Here is a 26,193-nt window from a genome sequence, read left to right as displayed (position 1 = left end):
TTTTTTTTTTTTTTTTTTTTTTTTTTTTTTGGTGCTGAGACCCGGGAGTGAACTCAGTGGGATTTTTTAAAGGATAGCTTTTCAAAGCACTTATCTAGCCTCTTAGCACATTATACTCAGGTATAACCTCAGGTATAACAGGCTGCTTTTATGCAATGCAGAAAAGAGCATGCCAAGAATAATTCTAAGCAAAGGAGTATACAATGCAAACTAAAGATGAACACTCAATTCCACATATTTATCTACCCTGCAGCATTTCAGTAAGTGATATGAAATGCTAGGGTCCTTCTGTGACAGGAAGAGATCAAAGTTACATTTTTGAGGCTCTTACAAATATTTAAATTCTTAACCATCTGAGATCAGGTGACAGAAATTTGCAAGCCTAAGACTGTGTCAAGTATTGTAAGAATGTTACAATTGTATGCCATTTAAGGATTACTCCCTGAAGACCAAGAAACCATGGGCCTCACTGTGCCACTAGTTCTTTTCCTCTAAGGAGCAGTCATGAGATACTGACACATTATGCAGTGTTCTTTATCATCCAATGGAAAATTAACACATACAAAACAGACATACCTGGACTGTTATTTATTTATTTAAAAATCTGAATGGGAAAATAAACTGAAGCCTTAAATTTAGGTATAAAATATTAACCATACTACTAAATAGGACCCTCTTAAATAAAGGACCAGATGACCAAAGTGACACAATATAAACAAAATTTCAAATTCCTACAGGTTAAAATAAAAAGCATGCTATTAAAAAAATCAAAATATTCTTTGTAATCTGCTTAATTTAACAAAAACAAACAAACAAAACCTCAACAACAAAATAAAGGGCAGGAGATAGGTTTCTTTTGATCTTTCAGCCCCTGTTTTCTCAGGGCAAATATCCACAGCATGCCATGCCCTAGTGTTCTACCTGTGTGAGCAGAAGAACTGACATGAATACCAACAGTCTTGTTGGCCATGATATCCTAACAACAACAACAACAAAAAAAAAAAAAAAACAGACCTGGCTCCTTTATTGAAGACTCTAAGAAAAATGTATGTTATATTCAAAATGTTTGTTTGATTTGATAAAAGACATTAAAAAAAAAAAAAAAAGCAGTCACAAACAAGGACTAGAAAAAAGTAATAATGTTCAAACATTTTCTCCTGACAGTGGGATCTATGTGATTTTTTTGTTTCTCTTACAAATTTTCTACATTTTTCAAAATTTTCTTTATTTGAAAATATATTTTATTCCTTTTCTTTTTTTTCCCTAGGTGTTGGGGATTGAACATGTGGCCTTGCACATCTAAGCAAGCATCTACTACTAAACCACATCCCCAGTCTTGTTTTACTATTTTTTAAACATAGCTTTTGCCAGAGTCACAGGTTATTATCTACAAAAAATTAAAGAAGGGGCTGGAGTTGTGGCTCAATGGTAGAGTGCTTGCCTGGCATGTGTGAGGCACTGGGTTCAATTCTCAACACCATATAGAAAAACAAATAAATATATTGTGTCTACCAACAACTAAAAATTAAAAAAAAAATTAAAGAATAAAAGTAAGTTAAATAATGAAGAATAATTAACTGTAGAACCAGTTACTTTTCCTTCTCAACTAGCACCAGGGTCTCCTATAGCCTCAGGTCACGGGCCTGTACCCCTATTCATAGCTAACACCACCTTCTGCCTCATTGAGATGTACAGGAAGTGATCACTGAAGAAATGGGCTAGTTCAGTGTCAGGTTAGGAAGCGGAGCTATGAAGTTAAGGTAGCTCAGGAAGCTCTCCATACTCCATTCACTCCACTGGCCTCTGCCCTCTAATCCCTGTTTCCTGGCTCACTTACTTTCTAATCAAGAGCTAAGCATCCACTTCCCCCCACTTCAGGCAGAGGACACAATAGGATGCTGAGCACCCCAACTCCAAAAAGTTCAGCACCAACCTTGCAGCTCACCCCATATTGACTTTGTGCCCTAAGTTGGTATAGGGTTCGTTCTTCAGTTTCTGAACGAAATTTGAAGCCAAATTTTAACTGGTACCCATTCTTCCAAGAGCATCAAGCATTTGGGAGGCTGTTGGAAAAGCAGAATCTTATGGCCTTTCCCCAAATCGGAATCTGCTCATTAACAAGATTGCCAGGTGACTTGAGTGCACTTGAAGATTTGAGAGCACTAGTCTAGATGATGAAGGGCCAAGGGCAACACAGTCACTGCCCAAATGTTGGTCACCAGAATGAAATAATGGGCCTCCTAACTGGATTCCTGTCTTACCTTCTCTATTCCAACCTCACACAATCACCAGAAATGAGTTTTCTAAAGTCCAGTCTGATGATGCTTAAAACACTCTAGCATAGCTTCGAGGAAAGGCAGGAACTGTTTCCACAGGCCTTGCCTCATCTCCCATCAGCCTTCATCTTCCACATTATGCTCCAGCCTCAGGAAACTATCTATGGTCCCTGGAAAACAGCAGTTACTGAAGACTATGTTTTTACTAAAGCATATTTAATAGTTCATTATTATTCACTTTCAAATAGCATCAGAGAGAATACAAAAAGAAACAGTTTTTATAGGTAACTGAGTCTGGAGAATGGGTATGGGTTACAAGGAGAACTTTTTATTTTAACCCTTTCCCCCCATCTGCCTATATAAATTTGGAATTTTAAAAAATCTCTCCCTAGGAGAAAGCCAGGAATGTTCAACCACTGGAGGTACATGTTGCCGTTTTACTGCTGCCATATTAAAGATGTAACTGACTTCAGAATGTTTGTGTGTCTTTGAAAGGATTGAATGGATATTGTGGGAAACTTGCTGAATAATTCATAGAATTTCAACAGTAAAATCACTGAGAAGTAAAACACATCCTTCACATTTCCTTAAACTTGTCATTAAAAACGTTTTTTTTTTCATTTAACATGCAAACATTTTGGCTTTTCAAAATTAGTCTCAAATTCTGAACTCAATGTGAAATTCTAGGTTTAAACATTAAAATCTGTACTACTAAAAGAAGTCCTTAACCACTCTTGTCTTATTCATATGATGATTCCCAACTACTAGAAAATACTCTGTAATGGAAGTGGTTACATATGATTACATATGATCGTACTATGCTGAAGGGTGTGTGCTGTACGTAAGGGGTCCTTACGTTTGCCTTTTCCAAGCCAGTGTTCACTGACCTTCCACCACATTCTAGTCCAATACATATATATTTTACACACATAAACCTGCATGCTGTAACTATACTTTTCAAAATCATAACATTTTAATTTATAAAATTATATAACTACAACACAAATGAAAATAGTGTCATCTTATTTTTAACATCAACCATTTAAATGAAGACTATCCAAATACATTATTTCAAGTAGAAAAAGAAAATTATTAAGAAGAAAAGAAAGTTTTCCTCAGAAAACTTATATTCAGATGCTTACTTGAAAGATCATTGTATATGCACTCTTTTCTACCCATACATAGGACACTTGGGCATGAGACCACTGATTCTTTTGCTAAAGTGATGCAAATTCTATTTAAATTCTATTTAAAACTCCTATTCTTTAGAATATAGTTACCACTAAGTTTTTAAAATGACAAAAAGAAAAGTAACTGAAAATATGAATCTTAGAAAGTAAGGAAAAAAAATTCTAAGGAAATCATCGCCAAACTTAATCATGTCTCAACTAACTTTAGATTTATGACTCCCAGTTTCTAAATTGCAATGTCTTCAATTCTCTCCAAAACCTAAGAGTCAAACCAAAGAGTGAATAGCTAGGTTTTAAAACACCTGATTTCATATACCATTGGAAAATTTTATTTCTTTAAACTGGCAGTAAAGACTTACATTTCATATTTATAATTCAAAGAAAGAATCTTAACACACATGCTCAGTAGAAGACTACAGTTTTTACAAATAGATGTGAAACTAAAGCAAGTATGATAAGGGTAAAAATAGATGCTCAACACCACTAGTCATTAGAGAACTGCAAATCCAAACTACAATGAGATACCCCGATAATCCATTAAGACAGCTACCATGAGAAAAACAGAAAATGACAAGTGTTGAGGATGTGGAGAAACTGGAATACCTATGTACCATTGATAGGAATAAAAAATGGTGGGGCTGGGGTTTTGGCTCAGTGGTAGAGCACTCGCCTAGCACGTGCAAGGCCCTGGATTCGATCCTCAGCACCACATATAAATAAATGAAATAAAGGTAGTGTGTCCAACTAAAAAAATAAACAAACATTTTTTTTTTTAAAGAGAGAGAAAGAGAGATAATTTTTTTTAATATTTATTTTTCAGTTTTCAGTGGACACAACATCTTTATTTTATTTTTATGTGGTGCTGAGGATCGAACCCAGCACCCTGCGCACGCCAGGCAAGCGCGTTACTGCTTGAGCCACATCCCCTATAAACAAACATTTTTTTAAAATAGTATAGCTAATGTGGAAAATAATATGCAATTTCTCTAAAAATTAAAAATAAAATTACAAAAAAATTACATATGATCTAGAAATTCTACTTCTGGGTAGATACCCAAAAGATCTGAAAGCACGGTCCTCAAAAGAAATACCTGTACAACCATGCCCAGAGCAGCATTATTCACAACACCTAAAGTAATGCAGCAACCCAAATGCCCATCAATAGATGAATGGATAAACAAAATGTGGTATATGCACACAACAGAATACTATTCAGCCTTAAAAATGAATGAAATCTGACAGATGCGGCACCCGGATGAACCCTGAAGACACTGTGCTAAGAAATAAGACTGAAATAAGCCTAGAGAGACAAGTACCATTGTACTTACATGAGGCACTTAGAATAGTCAAAAATCATAGAGACAGAAAGTAGAATGGTGGTTTCTGGGGGCTTGAAGAAGAGGAGAATGGGGAGCTATTGTTTAATGGGCACAGAATTTCAGTTTTACAAGACAAAACAGGTTGCAGAGATGGATGGTAGTGATGGTTGCACAACATTATGAATGTATTTAATACAAACGAACTGCACACTTAAAAGTGGTTAAGAGTAAATTTTATGTTTCATGTATTTTGCCACAATTTAAAAAACTGGTGGGGGAAAACAGGTAAACAAATTTGTAAGGATGTCAGAAATCCTGGACCAATTCTTATAAATAAAGCAAATATTATATCATGTATAAATGTCACCTCAGATGTTATAAAGAATAAATGTAACACTAACCAATACTCTTGAGGACTATAGGCATACTTCATTTCAAAGGCTTATGAGAGTTTAAGGAACCAGAACCTTTTGACAGAATACCTGAATAAATGAAGCGCAGAATGTCTGATAAACAAGAACAGAAGAGGGCATCTTTAACAATGACTCGCAATGGTGGGTTGCCAGAAGATTCCTGGCTAGCACCTGGAAAGGCGGTATCTCTGTTTATAGCAAAGAGATCCTGGGTAGTTCGGATGATACTGGAATCTTGAATTTCGGTGGGACTCTTCACATTGAAAAGCAGCATGAAAACATGGCTTACTGCACAGAGAACAATCTTGTGGGCCTCTATGACCTCCTTTAAATCTGGGTGGTAAAACACCACGTCCACACATTGGCAGCAGAACAGTAAGTTATTTAAGTCAGAGTTATAATGCGATGCTTCAGCCTTTAAAACAGGCATTTTTTCTGTTTCAAAAAAGAAAATAAGAATAATAAGCTACATTTTTAAGTCTACAGATCCAATAATTTCAGGTTTACTTTAAATGCAGTACAATATTTTAAAATAATAATCAGGTCAAACCGTAAGAAAGGGCCAACATTTGATCATTTTTCACCATCATCATAAAAATATGAAATGAATTTTACAGGAGAATTGTACAACACAGACACACATACATTTACATTTTAACATGCAAATGAAAAATATATTGATGACAAAAGGAGCAATAAAGCAACACTTATCACTATTCGTATGTCCCAAAATAAAACATCCTCCCAAATACTGAATGTCAGTATTTTGGTAGTTATCATTCTTTACTGTTTTTTTTTTTTTTTGGAACATTTATTTATTTTTTAGTTGTAGTTGCACACAATACCTTTTTTTATATTTGATGCTGAGGATCAAACCCTGGGTCTCACACATGCTAGGCGAGTGCTCTACCACTCGAGCCACAACTCCAGCCCCTCATTCTTTACTTTTATGTGTTTTTTTTTTTTTTTTTAAACTAAAACAAAGTTCTAAGTTCTGAAGAACCCAAGCACACATCTGGTCCTTTTCCTCCCAGAACCAGGAGTGGGGGGTCAAGGGAAACCTGTGAAAATTCTGCAACTTCTCAGTGTCAGGGTTCAGAATCCTGGACTCTACTGTTTGAAACCATCTTGACCATCTTATTTTGAGCCTCATCTTTTTTCCTCCTACTAAAGCAACAGGCTTCCCAGAACAACTCTTTACTCAGCACACCTTAGCAAAAGTGCCAACTAAACACTCTAGTTTCCAAAAGAGGATATAACCTTCCACTTACTAGTTCGATTACCAACAAAGTAAGACTAGCCCTCTATGGTCTCAAAATATCCATGCTCCCCATGCCCTATCACAGACCCTACTATAAAATGTCTGCCATCTCCCTTTTATCCACAGCCAAGCTAAGGAAAGGAATCTTTGTATAGTGTTGATGGAAGGATATGAGCTCTTCTGAACCTGTGGAATTCAAATTCTTTAGCAATGAAAATCCTTCAAAGCAAAGCCCAGTTCATAAAGTAGATGACAAGGCACTTTGGGGGGTGAGGCTTGCCCTACACTGTACCCCATTCCACCCTGCCTGTGGCACCTTCACAGTACCTTAAATGCTGAGATATGTCTGAAAGCCACATGCTCCAGAGCCCAGGATTGGTCCTTAGAAAATATCACCTACAGAGTCATACCCTGACTGTAGGGATAGCCCGTTGGTTATGATTAGAGCTATGCCCACAGCTCTCTTAACTACAGGGTACAGGAAGCAGCCCTGTGAAAGTGGAGACTGCATTTGTTGAAGGGATGCTTTTGAAGACCCTGTCTATTATACCACCTAGTACACCCAAATGAAGATGCACACAAGGAGTTTCTTTTAGTGCTAAAGGATGTGGGATGTTTTGCTTTCTCAGAGAAACTGGTATGTTTTCTGGATCAATAAGAACTAATAACTTGCTAGCTACATTATCTATTCGGCCTTTACACCCCTCCCCCATCTTCCAATTCAGAAAGTATTTAAGAACCCAGGGTTTGTCATATAACAGACCAGGTCTCCCCTTACACTGAGCAAACCAGAAAGTTCAAAGTCAAAAGTGTATATTTTATGGTCTATTTATATGAATTTTTTATAACTGAAAATGTTCTTCCATTCTAGTTTTTATTTTTCTGGGTTTTTTTTTTAATTTAAATTCATTCATTCAACAAATATTTATCAAATGCCTACTTTAAAAATTTTTTTAACTGGGCTGGGGTTGTAGCTCAGTGGTAGAGTGCTTGCCTTGAATGTGTGAGGCACTGGGTTCAACTCTCAGCACCATTTATAAATAAAACAAGGTCCATCAACAACTAAAATAAATAATTTAAAAAAAATTTTTTTAACTGACACATAATAATTCCACATATGCATGGGGTACAGTGTGATCATCAAACACATGCATACAATGTGTGATGATCAAATCAAGTCAGAGTTATAATGCGATTTTCATCTCCTTATTTCTTTATATTTGGGAATCTTAATTCCTCTCTTTAAGTTCTTCTTAAATATATAATTACATTGTAAACTATAATCACCATCTGTGCTATCAAGTGCCTGCTCTTTAAAACAATATCAAAAACAAATTGACCCAAGAGTACTTGTCTACTTCACAGAATTATGTAAAAGTTCTGATCATAATTAATGCAATTTTATTTATTTTTATCTCTATTTCCTCCAACTTTTTATTAAGAACATTTTCAAACATTTAAAAAGTTGAAAGAATGATATAGTGAACAAACATATATCCTCCACCTAGGTCTTGCAATTACTAACCTCATTATTTTTGCCTAATCTCTAGATAGATGAACACATAGACACACATGGCTGAACCATGTAAGAGTAAGTTGCAGTCACTAGGACAGTTTGGCTCTAACATACTTTTAATTCACCTTCCAAAAATAAGAACACTCTTTTATTAATCACAATACCATTAACATAGACAAGAAAATTAACAATTTATAATATCGTCTAATTTCCATCCAGGCCACTATAAAATTTCTCCCAAATGTCCAAAGTACATCTTTTAGATTTTTTTAAATTGAGATAGTATTCACTCAAGATTCATGCACAGCGCTGAAAGTTATTTCACATAAGTCTTTAATCTAGAATAGCTCCCCTCTAACACATGCTATTTTTAAGAATGTACAGGTTCAGATTCTAAAACAGTATTCTCAAACTGTGATTTAAGTACCACATGCTTAAGTATCACCTGAGAAGTTTTTGGCCTTGTTCTAAGTTCACTGAATTAGAATGTTGGGTAGGCCTCTGGGATGCTCAAATTTGAGAACAACAGCTCTAAGACCTGTGAGGAATGATTTGTAATAAATGTCTACCAAAGTCTACGCACCTGGTTGTTCAAGCTGGGGTGGTCTAATTCCATGAAATGAGCTGTTCATTTTTCTTTTCTTCATTTTTTCACTTGTCTTCTGATTTAAGGCTTGAATCATGAAATATTCCAACTAAAATATATAAAAAGAAATCTAAATTAAAGGTCCAAAAATTATATCTGACATAATTATTTGTACCCCAAATCATATTTGCCAAATGTTCTTAATGTCAGTGCATTAGCAAACACTTGTAAACAGTTTATTTTATCTGTAAAAATGTGTCTAGAAGAACAGATTGTGCCCTGATTAAACATAAGAAAACTTATTTATTCAAGAAGAAATTGTATCTTGAATGATCAAGAAGCCAGGCAGTAACTATGGGGCTTTCAATAATTTTCTCAGAGGGCAAGTTTTGCAGCTAAAACTAGTGAGATTCAAGGCAAGAACAGATCTGGTTCTATGTCTACAGATGTTCAAATCAGCTAGGAAACTTTACTTTTTTCTCTTAAACAAAATTCTTTGAAACCTGTCCTTTATTTTACAAGTTGAAAAATCTCATCCACATGCACTTATATAATCCCGGGCCTGTGATCTACCTTATAAGGCCTAGGGCAAAAGCTCAAATGGATGTCCACTCATACAGCAAAATATTTCAATGCTATAAAATCAAGAAAACAAACTGTTATATAAATATATATATTTGACAAATACATCATTATAAAGGCCTGGCCAGCTAGATGCAGATTTAAATTCTCAGACTCCTCAATAGTTCATGAAGTATAGGAAACTAGCCCCTAAATCCTGAGCTCTAAGACAACCTCTCTCTTCTCACCCCAGCTCCATCCCATGTCTTGAGGAGTTTTATGCACACAAGTAGACATTGGGACTTTATCCATTCTTCCCTCCCCAACCCTCAGGAAGTCATCCCTCAGTTACTCTCCCACCACCAGGCCTAGAGGTACACAAATCAGTAATGCAGTCCACTTAAGAACAGACCCACGAAAAAGAGGCTTGCACAGGACCAGGAAACAGGCTCTGGGTTAGTAGGCACAGAATTCAGGAGTCCTAGGTTTGGAAGCACAGTCATAACACTGAATAAAACTTTCTGTGCTGGTGGAAATGCTCTTTACTATCTTTATAATCCAATATAGCAGTTCTGTCTACATGTTGCTATAGAACACCTGAAACGAAACTAGAATGCCTGAGGAAATGAATTCCATTTTGTTTTATTTCACTTAATTTCAGTACAAGTAGACACACATGGAGCTATTATATAGATGGTGCAGGTATGGAAGGGAGATGGTACCAGCTCCAGGTGGCACGTCCTGTTGGCTCCACCAATGTGTGGTTTCAGCAGGGGTGGGGGGTGGGGGGTGCAACAGGACAAAAGGCAGATGCCCCTGTTGCCCAGGTTTGAAAGGAGTACTACACAGCTCTTTATCCCATCCCTGACTTAAACACAGGATTTTTAAAAAGTATTTTTTTAGTTGTAGATGGATACAATATCTTTATTTATTTTTATGTGGTGCTGAGGATTAGACCCAGTGCCTCACACGTGCAAGGCACATGCTCTACCCCTGAACCACAATCCTAGTCCCTTAAACATAGGATTTCAAATGCCCCTTTCATTCCATCATCTCCTTCTTATAAATGCCATTATTTCTTACACTCAAGATCTCAGTTGCACAATACTATCCACAAATTTAAAAAGAAATCATTCTGTTCTTATTTAATACTCTTATCAAGTCTTGAGTTTAAAAGAAACCACTATATCTTTCTAGCAACCTTGGCCAATATTCAGTCCTTCGTTGACCCTCACTGCAATATTAGGTATGAGGGAGAGAGAGAAGCAAAGAGGAGAAGGAAGAGAAACAGAAAAGAAATAGTGGAGTCAGGAGAAGAGTGATCTTGAGTATTCTAGGCCCATGGGAAGGCAGGAGATCTGCAGCTTCCCACAGAACCAGCCTCCTCCTCCACCAATGAAACCAAATCCAGCCAAGGGAACCTCCAACAAATGAAACAAAACCATCTTCCCCACCCCCACAGTTCCCTGGTATTTATTCCACAGACATACAAAATTCTTTGACCAAATTAATACTTTTTTGGGAGAGGGTGCAGGGTGGGCGGGGTGGGGGTTTACTGGGGATTGAATCCAGGGGCACTCAAACACTGAGCCATATCCCCAGCCCTATTTTGAGTTGTTTAGCACCTTATTTTTGCTGAGGCTGACTTTGAACTTGAGCTCCTCCTGCCTCAGCCTCCCAAGCCACTGGGATTACAGGCATGCACCACCGCGCCCGGCTAATCATGCTTTTAAAACTAAAACTCTAATTGATGTTCCAGAAAATAGCTAAAAAGATAGCCTGACAAATAACTTCATATATAATGGGAATTTCCACTTACCACTCCTCCAAAATACTTCCCTATGTAGAAGTCATCAAGGCTATGTAGTTCAAGATAGGTAGCTCCCAGCTCTTTAGCAAGGTGGATCCCTTCTGTTGTACTGACACAACTCCCTCTGTCTGAAGTGCACAGTGGGCAGGTGCAAGGCAATTCTTCTGGAAAAAAAAAAAAAAAAGAATTTAACAACAAAAAACTTTGAAAGTACACAGGGGGAAAAAAAGTACACAGAAAATCTGATCATTACACAATATACCAGAACCACTATCCACTAGACTCCAATTAAAATGTGTCAAGGATATTCATAAATAAGCATCAGCTGCAAAAAGAATAAGTAGCATTTTAGAAAATAGAATTTTAAAAATAGGTGAATGGATATTACCAAAGCTAGTACAGTAATTAGACTAACCAGCAGTAATGGCAGACTTGTTGCTTGTTCAACCTTGACATTCAGAACATCAATATTTCTAGGACAGTAGGAAAAAATCCAAAATTTACAAGGAGACTGCCCACAGAAACCATGAAAAGCAATGTGTTGGACTTCTTTCTTTCTAATAAACTTGAAATATAAATATAGTCACCAAATTTGAATAAACCTTATAATTTTATTTGATGTAATTTTTAAAGCTGCAACTTGTTACTATCTTTGTGAATTCCACATAAAGTATATTTTGGTGGGGAAGGGGATACTGGGGGTTGAACTCAGAGACACTTGAACATGAGCCACATCCCCAGCCCTATTTTGTATTTTATTTAGAGACAGGGTCTCACTGAGTTACTCAGTGCCTTGCTTTTGCTGGAGGCTGGCTTCAAACTTGAGAACCTCCTGCCTCAGTCTCCTGAGCTGCTGTGCCACTGCACCCAGCTTGAAGTACATTTTATTCAAATATTTCATTTCAATCATTTGGTTCTAAAGCAGTCAACTTTGGAGACCAAATTCAACCACTTTTTATCTTTTTCTTTAAGATTTAAAAATTAAAAGCTGAAGAAATCTTTCAAATGTAAAAAAAAAAGAAAAAAAGAATTGTCCCAATATTCACAGTTGTAGCGAATACAGATTTATGGCTTGGAAAGTACAGAGCAATCTATTTATAAGAACATTCCCTACTAAGGCTAAAAATATATATTCAACTCCATATTCATCGGAGTGTATTGTTTTGTTTCAGGACTAAAATATGGGTCACTGTTCAAAAGTTAGTCAGGTCAAAAGAATGAAAAGTCATTTGTAGAAATGCCTGTTGTTGCAGGTTGGCCTTTCTGGGAAAAAGGCTGTAAGATGGAGATGGGTGTGCAGGAGGTCAACTGGGAGGTGATCTGGGGAACAACTATTCTCAGGAGTGAGGGATGTGGATTTGGGTAGAGGAAAAACTTGGAATAACGATGCAGTATCACCAGAGACCAAGCTATCCTGCAGGGGCTCTGGAGCTTTGCTGGCCTGTCAGAGTACTCCATATATGAGGAAAGACAGCTGGGCCTTTGCATCCTATTCCCTAAATCAGTCAGTAGATAAGTGTCACATCCCTGGAGCAGGCACAGCCTTGGGCAAGGGAGCTCCCATTGGTGAAGAATAAAATTGCCATTACTTGTTCTACCCTCTAAATAAGAATGATATCAAAAAAGGAAAAAAAACAAACAAACAAACAAACAAAAAAAACTAAGTTTAACTAAAGAATTAGTGATTCCAAAGACTAAGTAATTTAAAAATTAAGCTTGTTTTCTTCATTTATGTGATATATTCTAATCTGAAGGATATGCTTCACTTTTTCTAAGATCATTTTATGTTTGGAGCAAAGTTATCAAGCAGAATTTAGTCTCTTCTGAAAAATAATGAATTGATATTTCACATTCTTTATGAAGCCTTTCTAAACAGTGCCTTTGGTTTTCTGAAGACAGAGGCCTTGTTGTGCCTACAAAGGTCTCCTTATGTTGATGGAATGTGGTGGGTAGGCAGATCATTTCATTAAACTTTATTTCTGGACAAAAATCAAACCAAGCCAGTAGTGTTTCCAGGGAAAAAAATGAAGTTAATTTAATATGAATTAAGTTTTAACAAACAATCTTGATTTAAGGGGAAAACACAGCTAATTTTAGGTTTGAGCTAGCTGTGTATAGCTATAAGCATCTTTCTGACACACTCTCTGAGAAAGCTTGTCTGATTATAGCTAATCCTATCTCCTCTGTCACTGAAGATATTTCTTTTTGTTCACTCACAAAAAGAAAAATGCCTAGTCACTACACACCATATTATGCTGTAACAAGTTGCCACTTAGTCATCTAAAATTCTAAAATATCATTCCCATTTTTTTAATATTTATTTTTTTAGTTGTAGTTGGACATAATACCTTAATTTTATTTATTTATTTTTATGTGGTGCTGAGGATTGAACCCAGGGCCTCGCATGTGCTAGGTGAGTGCTCTACCACTGAGCCACAACCCAGCCCAAATATCATTCCCATTTTATTCATTTGTTTTTGCAGTGCTGGAGACTGAACCCAGGGCCATGAATATAGGCAAGAGCTCCATCACTGTTATATTCTCCAGTATAAAACCCAGAGAGTTTTATTTCTTAAAACCTTCATAAGTTTTTTTTCTCCAATTAACTATTTTGTGATTCACTTCTGAATTTCTCTGACATTTTTCCATATCAATCACCTATGGGATTTTAAGTAAAAGTCAGATTTGGGTTGGTTAGAGAATGGAGAACCAACAAGATATTTCAGGATTAAATAACTTTACCTTAAGCATTTTATTAGAAACAATTAGAGGACCCAAAATAATTTTAAATTGTGGATTCTTGCAGTCATAGTGGCTCTGGGAATCAGTCCTATGCTTCTTGTTAACTTTGTAGGGTTTTTTGTTGTTGTTGTTGCTGTTACATGTTATCTTATAAGATGTTACAAAGATATTTTTCAAAGGCAAATACAATGTAACTCTAGCATTCAAATGAATGGTATCTCTTTCAAAGTAGTGTGGCTTTGGGAATCTATAGGATGATTGTTACAATGTTGCCACTGCCTGAAAGTTTTAGAAATTCTTTTTCAAAAATTTTACCTCAGCAATGTATCAGACTGGGTCAGGGTTTCAAAAATAATAGAGACAGTGTTCCCATGTTCAGAAGTTTGAGGCTATGAAGACAATCAGGTATACTCTGATTAAAAAAATAAAAAGACATTATCCTTTAAACATAGGTTTAATATTTAGTAAAAGCCAAAATGTATTCAGAGCCAAATATCATGAAGACATCCACATAGTCAAGCTTGTCAAATACATATGTAACAAAAGAAAGACTAGTTATATTTACTGAACAAGTTCTTTAAGAGTTTCCAAGAAAATTAACAGGAGAGGGGCTGGGGATGTGGCTCAAGCGGTAGCGCGCTCGCCTGGCATGCGTGCGGCCCGGGTTCGATCCTCAGCACCACATACAAACAAAGATGTTGTGTCTGCTGAGAACTAAAAAATAAATATTAAAATTCTCTCCCTCTCTCTTTAAAAAAAAAAAAAAAAAGGAAGAAGAAAGAAAGAAAATTAACAGGAGAGTACCCAGCAGTTGCATATACTGAAAGGGATGGGCAAGGGGATGGCAATAAAGGTCCCTGAGCTGAAGAGCCGTATTAGCTCTGCAGTTATTTTGTAATCACATCTTATACGGTAAATTAGCTCTATCTTGTTAGTGAAATTGATTTTTTTCACTTAGATTATGCATAAAGCCATCCATTCACTCATTGAACAAATGTTTATTGCATGCCTACCACACATCAAGCGTTACTGATAAAAAGATAGGAAGATAAAAGCATAGTCAACTGAACCAAGATAGACATGACTGCAAACAAATACAACATTAATAAGTACTAAAATGAAGGCATACAAAGTTACCATGGGAACAGACCCGAGGAAATTAACTGCCTGGGGAGATTGGGGAAGGCTTCACAGAAAGATAATGATTGAAAGGATGAGTATGAAATTGCAAAGCAGATATGAGAGGTCTGTGTGAAGGGGCACTCCAGTCACAGGGTACAGCAAATGTAGAGGTCTGCATGTGGGAAAAGGAAAACGTATTCATTTCCAGATTCAAGATGACAAGCTAAGCCCACATTGTGATCTCTCCTCCTGCCAAACTATGGAAATATTAAATAAAGCGGGTGGGGGGTGGGGAAGCAAGGAGAAATGAAGAAAAGAGAAAAGAAAGAGGGAGGGAGAGACATATGGAGAGAATGTTTGAATATACAGCAACTAAAAAATTAGAGGGGAAATATCAGCTCAAAACACTAGGAGTGCCTTCCAGAATGAAGGCAGATGGCACAGGAATGAAGCAGAGTGCATTGTGGGGGTCCTAGACGCTGCACCAAGCTGGAATGCTCACTGCTAACAATGGGGGAGGCAAGAACCAGAAGGCCCAAAGGCAACTCACTGGAAACTAACAAAGTACATACACCAAGAGAAGCAAATAGGCCTAGTGATTCTTGACCTACTCACTTCTGTCCCAATCCCCAGACAACTATTGAGGAGGGAAAAAGGAAGGCATCAATCCAACAGGGAAAGTACATTTTAAAAGTAGGAAAGTAAAGAATTAATTTTTGAGAAACATCCACATCATGAAACAAAATCTCAGCAGATGGAAAGACTTGGGGTGCATATTCAAAACTAGACAATATTCTAATCAAAACAGAACTACTAAGTATAATTAACTATTCTAAGATTTTTAAATAAAGTTTTGCAACCTTAAGACAGGAACAAGAAATTATGAAAGACCCAATTAGAGATCTTGGAAATGAAAAGTTGTTGAAGTTAAGAATTTAATCAAGCAGAATAGCAAAACAGACCCAGCAGACTAATGCATGGGGGAGGGGGGGAGCCAAGAAAAAAAATGCAACACAACAAAGTAAAGGAATCAGAAAGATAACCGCAGCCAAGACACAGAAGCATCACCAACAGCCTGAGAAGGATCCTGAAAGAAACAGAATAAAGATCATGGAGACCCAGTGACACCCAAAGAAATGAGAAAGTCAATACTTTCCCAGACCTGAAGAAAAGCATTAAGTTCTTCAGGCAGTTCAGTGGGAATGGCACATAAGGCAAAGAGGATTGTTCCTAATGGTTCTAGAAGTAGTTGGAAGTTTGATCATGAACAATCTTGGATCTCAGGTAAGAGTTTACAATAGAAAGTCATCAACGTGAGATACAAATACTGGACAGAAATAAGGATTATCAATGGGAACCTGGGATTTAAAAATATAAGTATGAAAACCTACAATAAATATTGGCAAGGATGTGGGGATAAAGATGCATACATTGCTGGTGGGACTGCAAATTGGTGCAACTACTCTGGAAACAGATGGAGATACCATTTAACCCACTTATCCCACTCCTTGGCATATACCCAAAAGACTTAAAATCAGCATACTATAGTGACACAGCACATTAATGTTTAAAGCAGCTCAATTCACAATAGCTAAGCTATGGAATCAACCTAGATGCCCTTCAACAGATGAATGGATAAAGAAAATGTGGTACATATACACAATGGAATATTACTCAGCTATGAGAAGAATGAAATTATGGCATTTGCCAGTAAATGGATGCAACTGAAAACTATCATGCTGAGTGAAATAAACCAATCCCCCAAAACCAAAGGCTGAATAGCTCTCTGATATGCAGAGTCTGAATCATAGTAGCACAATGGGGGGGGGGGGGGCGGTGCCACAGAATTGGACAGGGTAGAGTAGGGGAAGGGGGGGTTGATGGGAATGGGAAAGTCAGAAGAATGAATACGACATAACTTTCCTATGTTCATATGTGAATATGAATTAACTGAAAAGAACAAACAAAAAATATATGTTTGAATATATATATATATATATATAAAATATCAATCCCTGGCTCTGACCAATGTGCAAGGATTAGAAGCAAAGACACTGAAGTCATGGGTACCCTAGAGCCTGAATTGTGATTTCTAAATATCATTACCTAACAAGAGGATGCAGGGCTCCTTGAGAACACCTATTTCCAGGGCAGGGACAGCAAAAGTCTAAGGGAATAGGAAGTGATTCAAAACTGATGAGAGACAGCCTGAAAACTCCCTCTAGACAAACATAGGGTAAAGTAAAAATCAGAAGAATAATCATAACAACAGACTATGAAATGTTGAATTGAAAGAACAAATTCATGAATCATAATGATTCCAAAAGAAAGGTATAGGAGCAGAGAGAATAGAAAGCTCTATTTACAAAAGAATACCAATAAATAAATGTAGAATGTACCATAGAAAATTATAATTTCTAAGCACATGTATGACAACTGAAAGAATAAGGCAAAAATGCTGATCCAGCCCAAATTCTTTAATAATGTCAATGTCATGAAAGACATGCCCCCTCAAAACAAACAAAAATACTATATATATATATATATACCCCAAATTATGGGGAATCATCTGGATTAAAAGAGACCAGAGAGACATGACCAATAAATGCAATGCATAATTTATACTCTGGATTGGAAAACACACACACACACACACACACACACACACACAACTATAAAGCACATTACTGGAACAACTGAAAAAATGTAAATACAAATTATATTTTAAATAACAGCATAATAGATAACAGCATGTTAAACTTCTTGCATGGTGATTGCATTATGGCTAATAGGAGAAGGGCCTTGTTCTTAGATATAAATGCTGAAGTAATTAGGAGTGAAGAAATCACATGTTTACAATTCAGTCTCAAATGGCTCAGAAAAAAATGTGTGCATGTGCATGTGTGTTTATAAATTCTGGGGTTCAGTGTCCTAGTCCTGTCAACCTTCTTAGGTTTGAAATTTTACAAAATACAAGTTAATGAAGAAGGAAGTTCCTAAACAATTCAAAGCACTGAATGTCATGATCTGACTTGTATTCTAGCATAATTATTCTGAAAGAAATTATTTCAGAGGCAAACCAAGAATAGGAGGTCAGAGGCCAATTTATCATGAGACTGATAAAGTTTTAACAGAAAGCCTTCTTTTTGTGCTTCCTTTCCAAAGCCCTGGGAGGAACCTGAATAACATTCTTTCACATGTTGGTCATATGCTTTTGTCAAATTTGAAAAATAAGATATTTTAACTATGTTTGGCTAAGACCACTGTCTTTTTCTATTCTAATTCAATTTATCTTGTATGAGGCAGTTCTGAAGTAATCATGGGCATTTTGGGGATGCTACCAAGGGGAAATTTAGCTTTAGGTTCAGTGTGCTATTACTTTTGGTTATCCCACTCCTTGGCATATACCCCAAAGACTTAAAATCAGCATACTATAGTGACACAGCCACATTAATGTTTATAGCAGCTCAATTCACAATAGCTAAGCTATGGAACCAACCTAGATGCCCTTCAACAGATGAATGGATAAAGAAAATGTGGTACATATACACAATGGAATATTACTCAGCCATGAGAAGAATGAAATTATGGCATTTGCCAATAAATGGATGGAACTGGAAACTATCATGCTGAGTGAAATAAACTTCCTCAACAATGGGAATAAGCCCAGGGGTACTCTACCACTGAGCTACATCCCCAGCCCTTTTTCCTTTTTTATTTTCAGACAGGGTCTTTCTAAGTTGCCCAGGGAAGCCTTGAACTTGTGATCCTGCTCTCTCCTAAATAGCTGGGATTACAAGTGTGCATTATACTTTCCTATTCCATAACTGTCCTAGAATAGGAATGACTTTGAGGAATGCTTCTGACACCCACAGTGCTAACTTATTTGGCATCAGATACTAGAATGCTGAGCTGAAATATGTACACAATACAAACTGGTGCCTGGAGCCAGAAAGATGTACAGAATGAAGAAACATGCTATTAGAAAAACTGATTATCATTCTCCTCTCTCCACAGAAAATATCTCAAAGTGATTCATATGAAGGGGTGATCAAAGACTTCACAGCCCCCCCAAAATGTAAGAAAATTTAAAGAAGTGTTGGGCTGTTAAATAGAAATATTTCTAAATGTGGTACTTGACAGACCCTTTGAGATTTGTGAGTTGTCATTCTTTCTTTTCTTATTCATTGTGGGGTTCCCTACCCCAGTCACAAAATTATGTAAGTCTGAGGTCCTATAAAATTGGAACTATCCTTTTAGGAGACAAAGAAGTCCCTATGAAAGATAACTAAATAGCAAGCATTTGAAATCCAACAGAGATAAAAAAGAAGAAGAAGAAGAAAGAAAACAATGGGTTTATGAGTTGGAGTTATTTAAAATGTAAAATTTAAAAAAAAAAAAAAAGCTTCTTAATCAACTGGATGTAGGGGACAGGAGAGAAAGGGAGATATAGGATGATTCTGGTTTTGGTTGAATGGAGAGATTTTGCATCATTCACCAAGACAAGGAACTCAGCACTAAGAGGATGCTGTCTATGAAATATGGGTCAGGAGAAAGACTAGAGCAAGAGAAACAGATTAGACAATCACTGTACATAGAAAGGAAGCCAGGGCAACTGACTGGCTAGTTAATGTTCTTGGTTAAAGAGCAAGAGGTGAAGCCAAAGTATGGAACCCTGGGAAACAATTCTACAATGTGTTGCTGCTCATGGAGAGGGGCCCAGGAGAGTGCAAGGGGACCAGTAAAAAAAAAAAAAAAAAAAAACACACAGAGAATTAGAAGAAACAGAAAAGAAAGAGTAGCTTTATTAAGCAGAGGGATGTACAAATAATTTCAAAGATAGAATTGTTACTAACATATTAAATTTGGCAATAAAACTGGCAACCCCAGTGAGAACTTGGTGTGACTATGGAAGTCAAAATGAGACTGTAGTAGTCTGAAGAATGAAAAGGAAGTGGACTCAGGAAGTGTGAATGGTTCTTTCAAGAACCATGGGGTAAGGAGGGGGGATAGGGAAGTAGGATGTGGGGTCAAGAGTGGGTCAAGCTTGCTTATTTGTATTTACTAATGCTCAACATTTACCTACCTTATGACCTGGCAATCCTACTCCTAGGGAACAAACTAAGTATCATCCAAAGGAGAATGGACACATAAATTATGGCATATCCATACAATAGAATAATGTAAAGCAATAAAAACAGCAAACTATAGATAAGCACAACATACCCTATAATTTCATTTGTATAAAGTTCAAGAATAAGTAAAAACTAGTCTCTGTAGTTAGAAGTCAGAATAGCAGTTTCCTCTGAGGAAAGGTGTTATTATCTAGGAAAGAGGCCTGAGGGAACCTTCTAAAGTACTACAGGTGTTCTGCCCCCTGATCTGTGCAATGGTTGTGTAGACATACACACAGGGACAACTGCATTAAGCTACACTCTTAAAAGACTAATGAACTTTATATTATTTTCTTTGCTATACCTTAATTAAAAGGTTAAAAAAATTTAATAAATAAAAAGTAACAATTTAATAACAGCTTTACTGAGTAAATATTACTAAGAAGATATGTAAAATACCACCTAATCAAAGTGAATCTTGAGTTGGCCTTAAGAAAGATGACAATAATATACATAGCAGCAGTGACTACAACTGCCCCAACCAACCCAGTCCATTAGCCACAGAGTAAACTGCCTTTCCTTAGGCAGCAGTGTCAGTGTTTTCAGCTCACTCATTGTTATCCACCTAAAAATTCTGCTCCCACACTCACATCTTCAGGAGGGTAAGCCATTCTTTTCAATTGGATAAATCATTAGACTGTCAAAAAGAAAAAAAAAAAAAAAAAGAAACTTTCTAGGGCTCAATTTCAGGTTAGTACCTTTCATATGTCAAAAGAACACAACCACTGAATGCTTTATTACTGGGAAGAGCAAGTTAAAAGACAGATTTGTACCCATCAGAATCACAGCAGAAGTTTTCAATCCTCTCCTTTGATGTGTTCTTATCATCAGGTGATGAAGAGATAACAACTGGCATTTGAACCCACAGTCATTTGGGTAAAAATAAAAAAAAACTGTACTAATCATTAATAAACTTAACTCTATTCACACTTAATGTGGTACCTGCAAGCTAATTATAAAAAAGAAAATTAAATACTTACCATTTTGTCTGGTACCAACAGCAGCAATGATTACTGGAACTGAATTTAATGCTCTTTTTATCACTGGAATATAATTGTCCTTTACTTCATGGAATGAAAACTTGTCATTAACGTTGTATTTGATCACAATGATGTCAGCACTCCCAATTAGGTTTCGAGAAGTGTACCAATCACTGTCAAAAATGTCCTAAACCAAAATGTAGACAGTAAACTTTAGTCTACTTATCTTCAAATCCATCATGAAATTAAATGTAAGATATTAGTTTAAATTTATTTGCTATACTTTAAGTTTTGGAATTTACATAAATTTATTTTTAAACACATAGCTATATAAAATTTAAAATATTTAATTTTTTAAAAAAGTTTTCTTTGTATAAGATAAGTATTACTGGCTCAACATGATATCTAGATAATAATTAAGAGTTTGATGAAAGAAGCAACCCCTTTCAATATCTATGCTTTAAGAATAAGCACTTCTAGGGGCTGGGGATGTGGCTCAAGCGGTAGCGTGCTCGCCTGGCATGCGTGCGGCCCGGGTTCGATCCTCAGCACCACATACAAACAAAGATGTTGTGTCTGCCGAAAACTAAACAATAAACATTAAAAAATTCTCTCTCTCTCTCTCCCCCTCCCTCTCCTCTCTCTCTTTAAAAAAAAAAAAAAAAAGAATAAGCACTTCTAAAAATAATACTGTTTCTAATCACCTAACATTCTGGAACATTACATTTTTATTATAAATGAAAAAGCAACATCAGTGTGAGTAATGATGCTTCAAAGGACTTTCTGTGACCCAGTTTGTTTTGCTTGTATAAATTAAAAATTCAAAATAAGTCTTTCTAGTTCTGAAATTCTTACTTTTTGTATGCTAATGAATAATATTTATGTTTAGAATTGAGACCATAAGTAATTTATTATGGACCCTACACCTTAAAATTTAGTGCTCTGATATGTTAAAAACAATTTTTCAAAGTTTTTATACAAACAGTAGTATGTGGAAAATATCTTTATGGATCTTACTTCTGCTGCCAAATATATACCAATAACTTTCTTCTCATATTCTAATTAACCATTAATCATAATTCATCCTTATATTTGGCCTTTGGTATAGTCTTCTGGGATATAATACAGTCAGACTAAGGAAATAAGACACCTGGTTGACCAACTGTTTGGCTATGAAAGTTTGCAGTATGAGTTTGAAATATGAGTTCAAAACAGGGTTAACAGTATTTGAATCAATCAATTAAGATCTATGTGAAAGAACTTTTATTCTGTGATAGAAAAATTCTGGAGTGTTACACAGAGTTGCCCTTGTGCAGAGAGCTTCTGACCAGTGGCCCCCCTTACCTATACCCTGCCAACTGACCCATCTCTCACGAGGGCACTCCAAGTAATGAGAACTGCAGAATATCTAGACATGAATACCCCATTGAAAATGGAATAGAGCGAGCATTTTTGAAGGACGTTTAAATGAACCAAAAGAGAAAGAAAGAAAAAAGCGAAGAAGAAAGATGATCCATACTAAAGACAAAGGAATGAACTTGGTAGAGAGTATAATGGGGTGAGTTGTGGGGAGTGATGTGGGACACAGCCCAAGAAAATGTGAGCACTTCCCAGCAGAACACTTCACTAATTTCCAAATCCCAAACCACAAACCCCATACAATTCCAACTATATCTGTTAAACAGTATTCAAGTTCAAAGTACACAAGTATACCAGAGTATGTAAGAATAACAAAAAAGGGTAAACTCATATAAATAGGATTCATAACTAAATATAAGTGGAACCAATATTAAGCATTCATCTAACTCAGAGAATCTGGGGGAGGGGCAGCGGAAGCATCTGCTTTCAACATTCCAAATAGGTCAAAATTCCAGAGCTACTAGAGAGGTATACAGGAAAAGGAGACATTTAAGGAAAATGTCATGGGGAAAAAAAAAATGGGTTTGGGCATCATTAACTCTGTAGTATTGTTTATAAAGACCACAATACTTTCATTTGTTAATAGAAATCAGAACTTCAGATCCTGCACAAGAAAACTGTGAATGTATTAGCTCATTGCTTTTTATAAAATTTTTTTGGTAAACAGGAAAAGATGTACAATTGTGAAATGAAGTAATAACGTAACTGCACAAAAAAAGGGAGTGGATGAGAGAAATACTAAATAATGAGCTGTTATTTGAAACACATTTATTTAAAAAGTGCCAAGTACATATGGCCAAGGAGACAGAACAAGGCTAAGGATTTACAGAAAGTAACTAGGGAATAGAAGCACAACCATCTGATCCCAACTCCAAGGAGCAACAACACATTTCTTCTCAAGCTATGTCAAAGAGAAAACACTCCACTGGTTTCTAGAATTATGAAGGAAATAAAGACTCTTCCATCTCTTGTAAATCAATTCCAGGATTTCCTCTAGGGGATTACGCAAGACTTGGAACCAAATTTAGAGAATGGAACTCATCTTTTAAAATAATAATAATTTTTTTTAAAAATCTGAATTTCTATAATGAAACAAAAAATTTATTCTACTTGATTGTGGTAGTAGATAATATATTTGTGTGATAACTAATATCACTGTTCCAATCTGGTGTATTGGTTTAAATCTTGAAGGACATGAGGAAACTTTACCTTTGCTTAGCATAAGTGATACATGACTATACTAGAGTTACAATAAACATTTTATTATTATAGCAGATACCACTTATGGAGCACAGTCTCTACACTTAGAACTTTACATTTACTATCTCATTTACTCCTTAGCATAGCTGTAGGAGGCAGAGATTATTATGATTAGTCTATAGTCAGGTAAGACTGAGAAAAGGTAAATGATTTACCAAAGACAGAAAGGCACTAAGTGGCAATGTGGGGTTCTGAAGTCAATTCCTCTTGATACCAAAACCTGTGTTCTATCTGCTCTGCTACATTTAACATTCTGATTCAGTACATATGTCAATAACACCTGATTAACACACTTACCTTTAACATCTCTGATGGGCTTTACTTAACACGTAGAGAAGAAAAGCACCTTAGAATGAGAAACTCTACAAATGTAATCTACTATGTTTGAAGATCCACTATAACCTAGAAAATTACACCTAGTTACAAACTTGGTTCCACCAGAGTCTTAACTAAATGAAGTGATTAGCATAATAAACCATAATAATCAGTATATGACAAGAATCCAGACTACAGAGGCTTACTTTATCCATTTGGAAGATTTCATTCTACTACACACAATACATGGGATCACAAGCATTGTTTGCTAAATTAACATAAACAGGAAAGGGTTAACAGCTCAAATTAAAAACAGAGAAAGTAATACTAACATCCTAATTCTGCTTATTTTGTTTTATGCACATGTATTTGTTCACTAAACATTTGTTCAACTGCACATTGATCCAATAAGTCTTAGAGGCTATAAGATCTTTCATAATGAAAGGGCCAAAAGTAAAAGACATACTTCATTTGCTTGCAAAGACACCATTGATGCTTCTTACGAACAGCAGCATCACTGTCATAGCTAGGGGCTCACTAGCATCCCACATATTGAAAAGCCTGTTGTAAATTTATTTCAGCACACTAACAAAACTTTCCTTTATCTGAATATTTATATGAGCAAGCAGTCTTTTCTTTCCATAATATGGAAATTTGCATAAAAATTTTTCTAAGTTCATTCTATACATTTCTTTAAAGGTATGCTAGTATTGTTTCATTAAAATTGCTGTTTAACTGTAAAATCTCACAGAGTAGTTTATATTCTGTGACACTAAAATATATATATATATATATATATATGTGTGTGTGTGTGTGTGTATGTATATATTCTTAGACACTAAAGTTTCTTCTGAATAAAAGTTTCTTCTGTACTCTTTAGCTGAAATATATTTAACAATATTAGTAAAAAACAGACATTCTTGAATAAAACTAATTGAAAACATTTAAATATGTTATAGTGTACTGAAAATATTTATGTGTCAAGAAGTAGATTCCTTTGTCCTTCATGAAACATACAAGAATCAAGCTGAATTTTATCTATTTCACTACAACTTCATGTAATTATCACAATCACAAAGATTTTTTTTTAAATCCAAACATCATTAGTTACATTATTTCTACTTATGAGTCATTAAAATCAAAGAACTGCATAGAAAAAGTATTTGTATTATTAAAATTTTTAAAAACTTTCAGAGGTTATCAGTGCTATAAATGAGTCTTTAAAATTAATTCTCAGTCCCTGTCTTTCCCCACCTTTTCATACTATTTCTGAACTGTCCAGTGAAAAGTATTTTTGCCTACACTGAGCTATAAGAGGGCTGTATTTATAGAACACTAGTATTACCCTATCCTCCACAGGGTAGGCATGAAAAAACATTGCTCTTTGCTAGTGGAACTTGGTGACCCTGTCCTTTGGGGCTGGCACATTCAACTGTCAGTTGTCTACCAAAGAACATCCCACAGTCGTGAAGTGTACGACTAAGTGCTCCACGCTCCACTTGGGCTTTTTACCTTATAGCCAAGTTCTTTGACTGGGCTGCCCCGTGCCCCACTAAACAAAGACTATAGATGTCCCCCAAAATGTTTTAAAACTCTACCCTTGTAAGGCAAACACTCCGCGTTCATGGAACTGGGAAAAGTAGGGAGAAGAAAATTTTTAAAAAAGCTCCTTCAGCTTCAGCACGGAGCAGCTGGTGTCCCTTACCCACACGGGACAGTCGTGAACCACGAGCTTGACGTTCCCAAACGCACTGGCCTGATACTCCGTGAACACTGGACGCGCGACCGTGCTGGTGGCGTTCAGCAACAAGCTGCTTTCGTCCCCTGAGACCAGAGGGCTTCTCCCCAGGTAAGTGCGGATGAGCCCCGACGGCCGATTGTCCTGGTGGAACGCGTCGCCTTCGTTCCCCAGCGCCACGATGTGAATGGACCTGCACCGACAGAGAGGGGGACGAGGGGGAAAAAAGCAGCACGGTCAGCGCGCCTGTCCCTTTCATCAGAACAGGAAGTGGCGGGGGCAGCGCGCAGCGAGGGTGGGCGCGAGCCCCAAGCCCCAGGGCGCACCGCACGCGTTCCGGCTACAGACAATGGCAGGACTTCGACGCGTACGTACATGATCTCAAATTCAAGGGCAGGGCGGCGATTCGGAGAAAACCAGCTCCTCACGGCCTCTCGTGGCCAGTCGGTGGCGTGTTTACCCGCAAGCCGCTCATCCCCAGCCGCGACCCCCTCGCGCGCCTCCACCACTG

At 36.6% G+C, this 26,193-nt stretch overlaps 1 protein-coding gene across 2 annotated transcripts in view; it reads right to left on the bottom strand.

Annotated features, from left to right (window-relative positions):
• Positions 1 to 26,187, bottom strand: part of Rhobtb3 (Rho related BTB domain containing 3) — a 57,255-nt gene extending 31,068 nt beyond the window's left edge. Inside the window, exons 1-6 of one of the 2 annotated variants that reach the window (XM_015483790.2) lie at positions 26,058 to 26,187; positions 25,650 to 25,875; positions 20,951 to 21,137; positions 10,942 to 11,096; positions 8,559 to 8,670; positions 5,268 to 5,633 (exon numbers count right to left, since the gene is read on the bottom strand). In XM_015483790.2, the coding sequence (XP_015339276.1) occupies positions 5,268 to 5,633; positions 8,559 to 8,670; positions 10,942 to 11,096; positions 20,951 to 21,137; positions 25,650 to 25,875; positions 26,058 to 26,059 (1,048 nt within the window). In that variant the 5' untranslated portion in view covers positions 26,060 to 26,187. Of the gene's footprint in view, positions 1 to 5,267; positions 5,634 to 8,558; positions 8,671 to 10,941; positions 11,097 to 20,950; positions 21,138 to 23,926; positions 24,032 to 25,649; positions 25,876 to 26,057 lie in introns of those variants that run through there. The other variant, XM_048811461.1, reaches the window with a different exon arrangement.
• Positions 26,188 to 26,193: the final 6 nt, after the last annotated feature.

Source organism: Marmota marmota, unplaced genomic scaffold (genome assembly GCF_001458135.2).
Source record: "Marmota marmota marmota unplaced genomic scaffold, marMar, whole genome shotgun sequence".
Taxonomy (NCBI): Eukaryota; Metazoa; Chordata; class Mammalia; order Rodentia; family Sciuridae; genus Marmota; species Marmota marmota.
The sequence above is the reverse complement of the archived record's forward strand: the minus strand, read 5'-3'. Positions and strand labels throughout refer to the sequence as shown.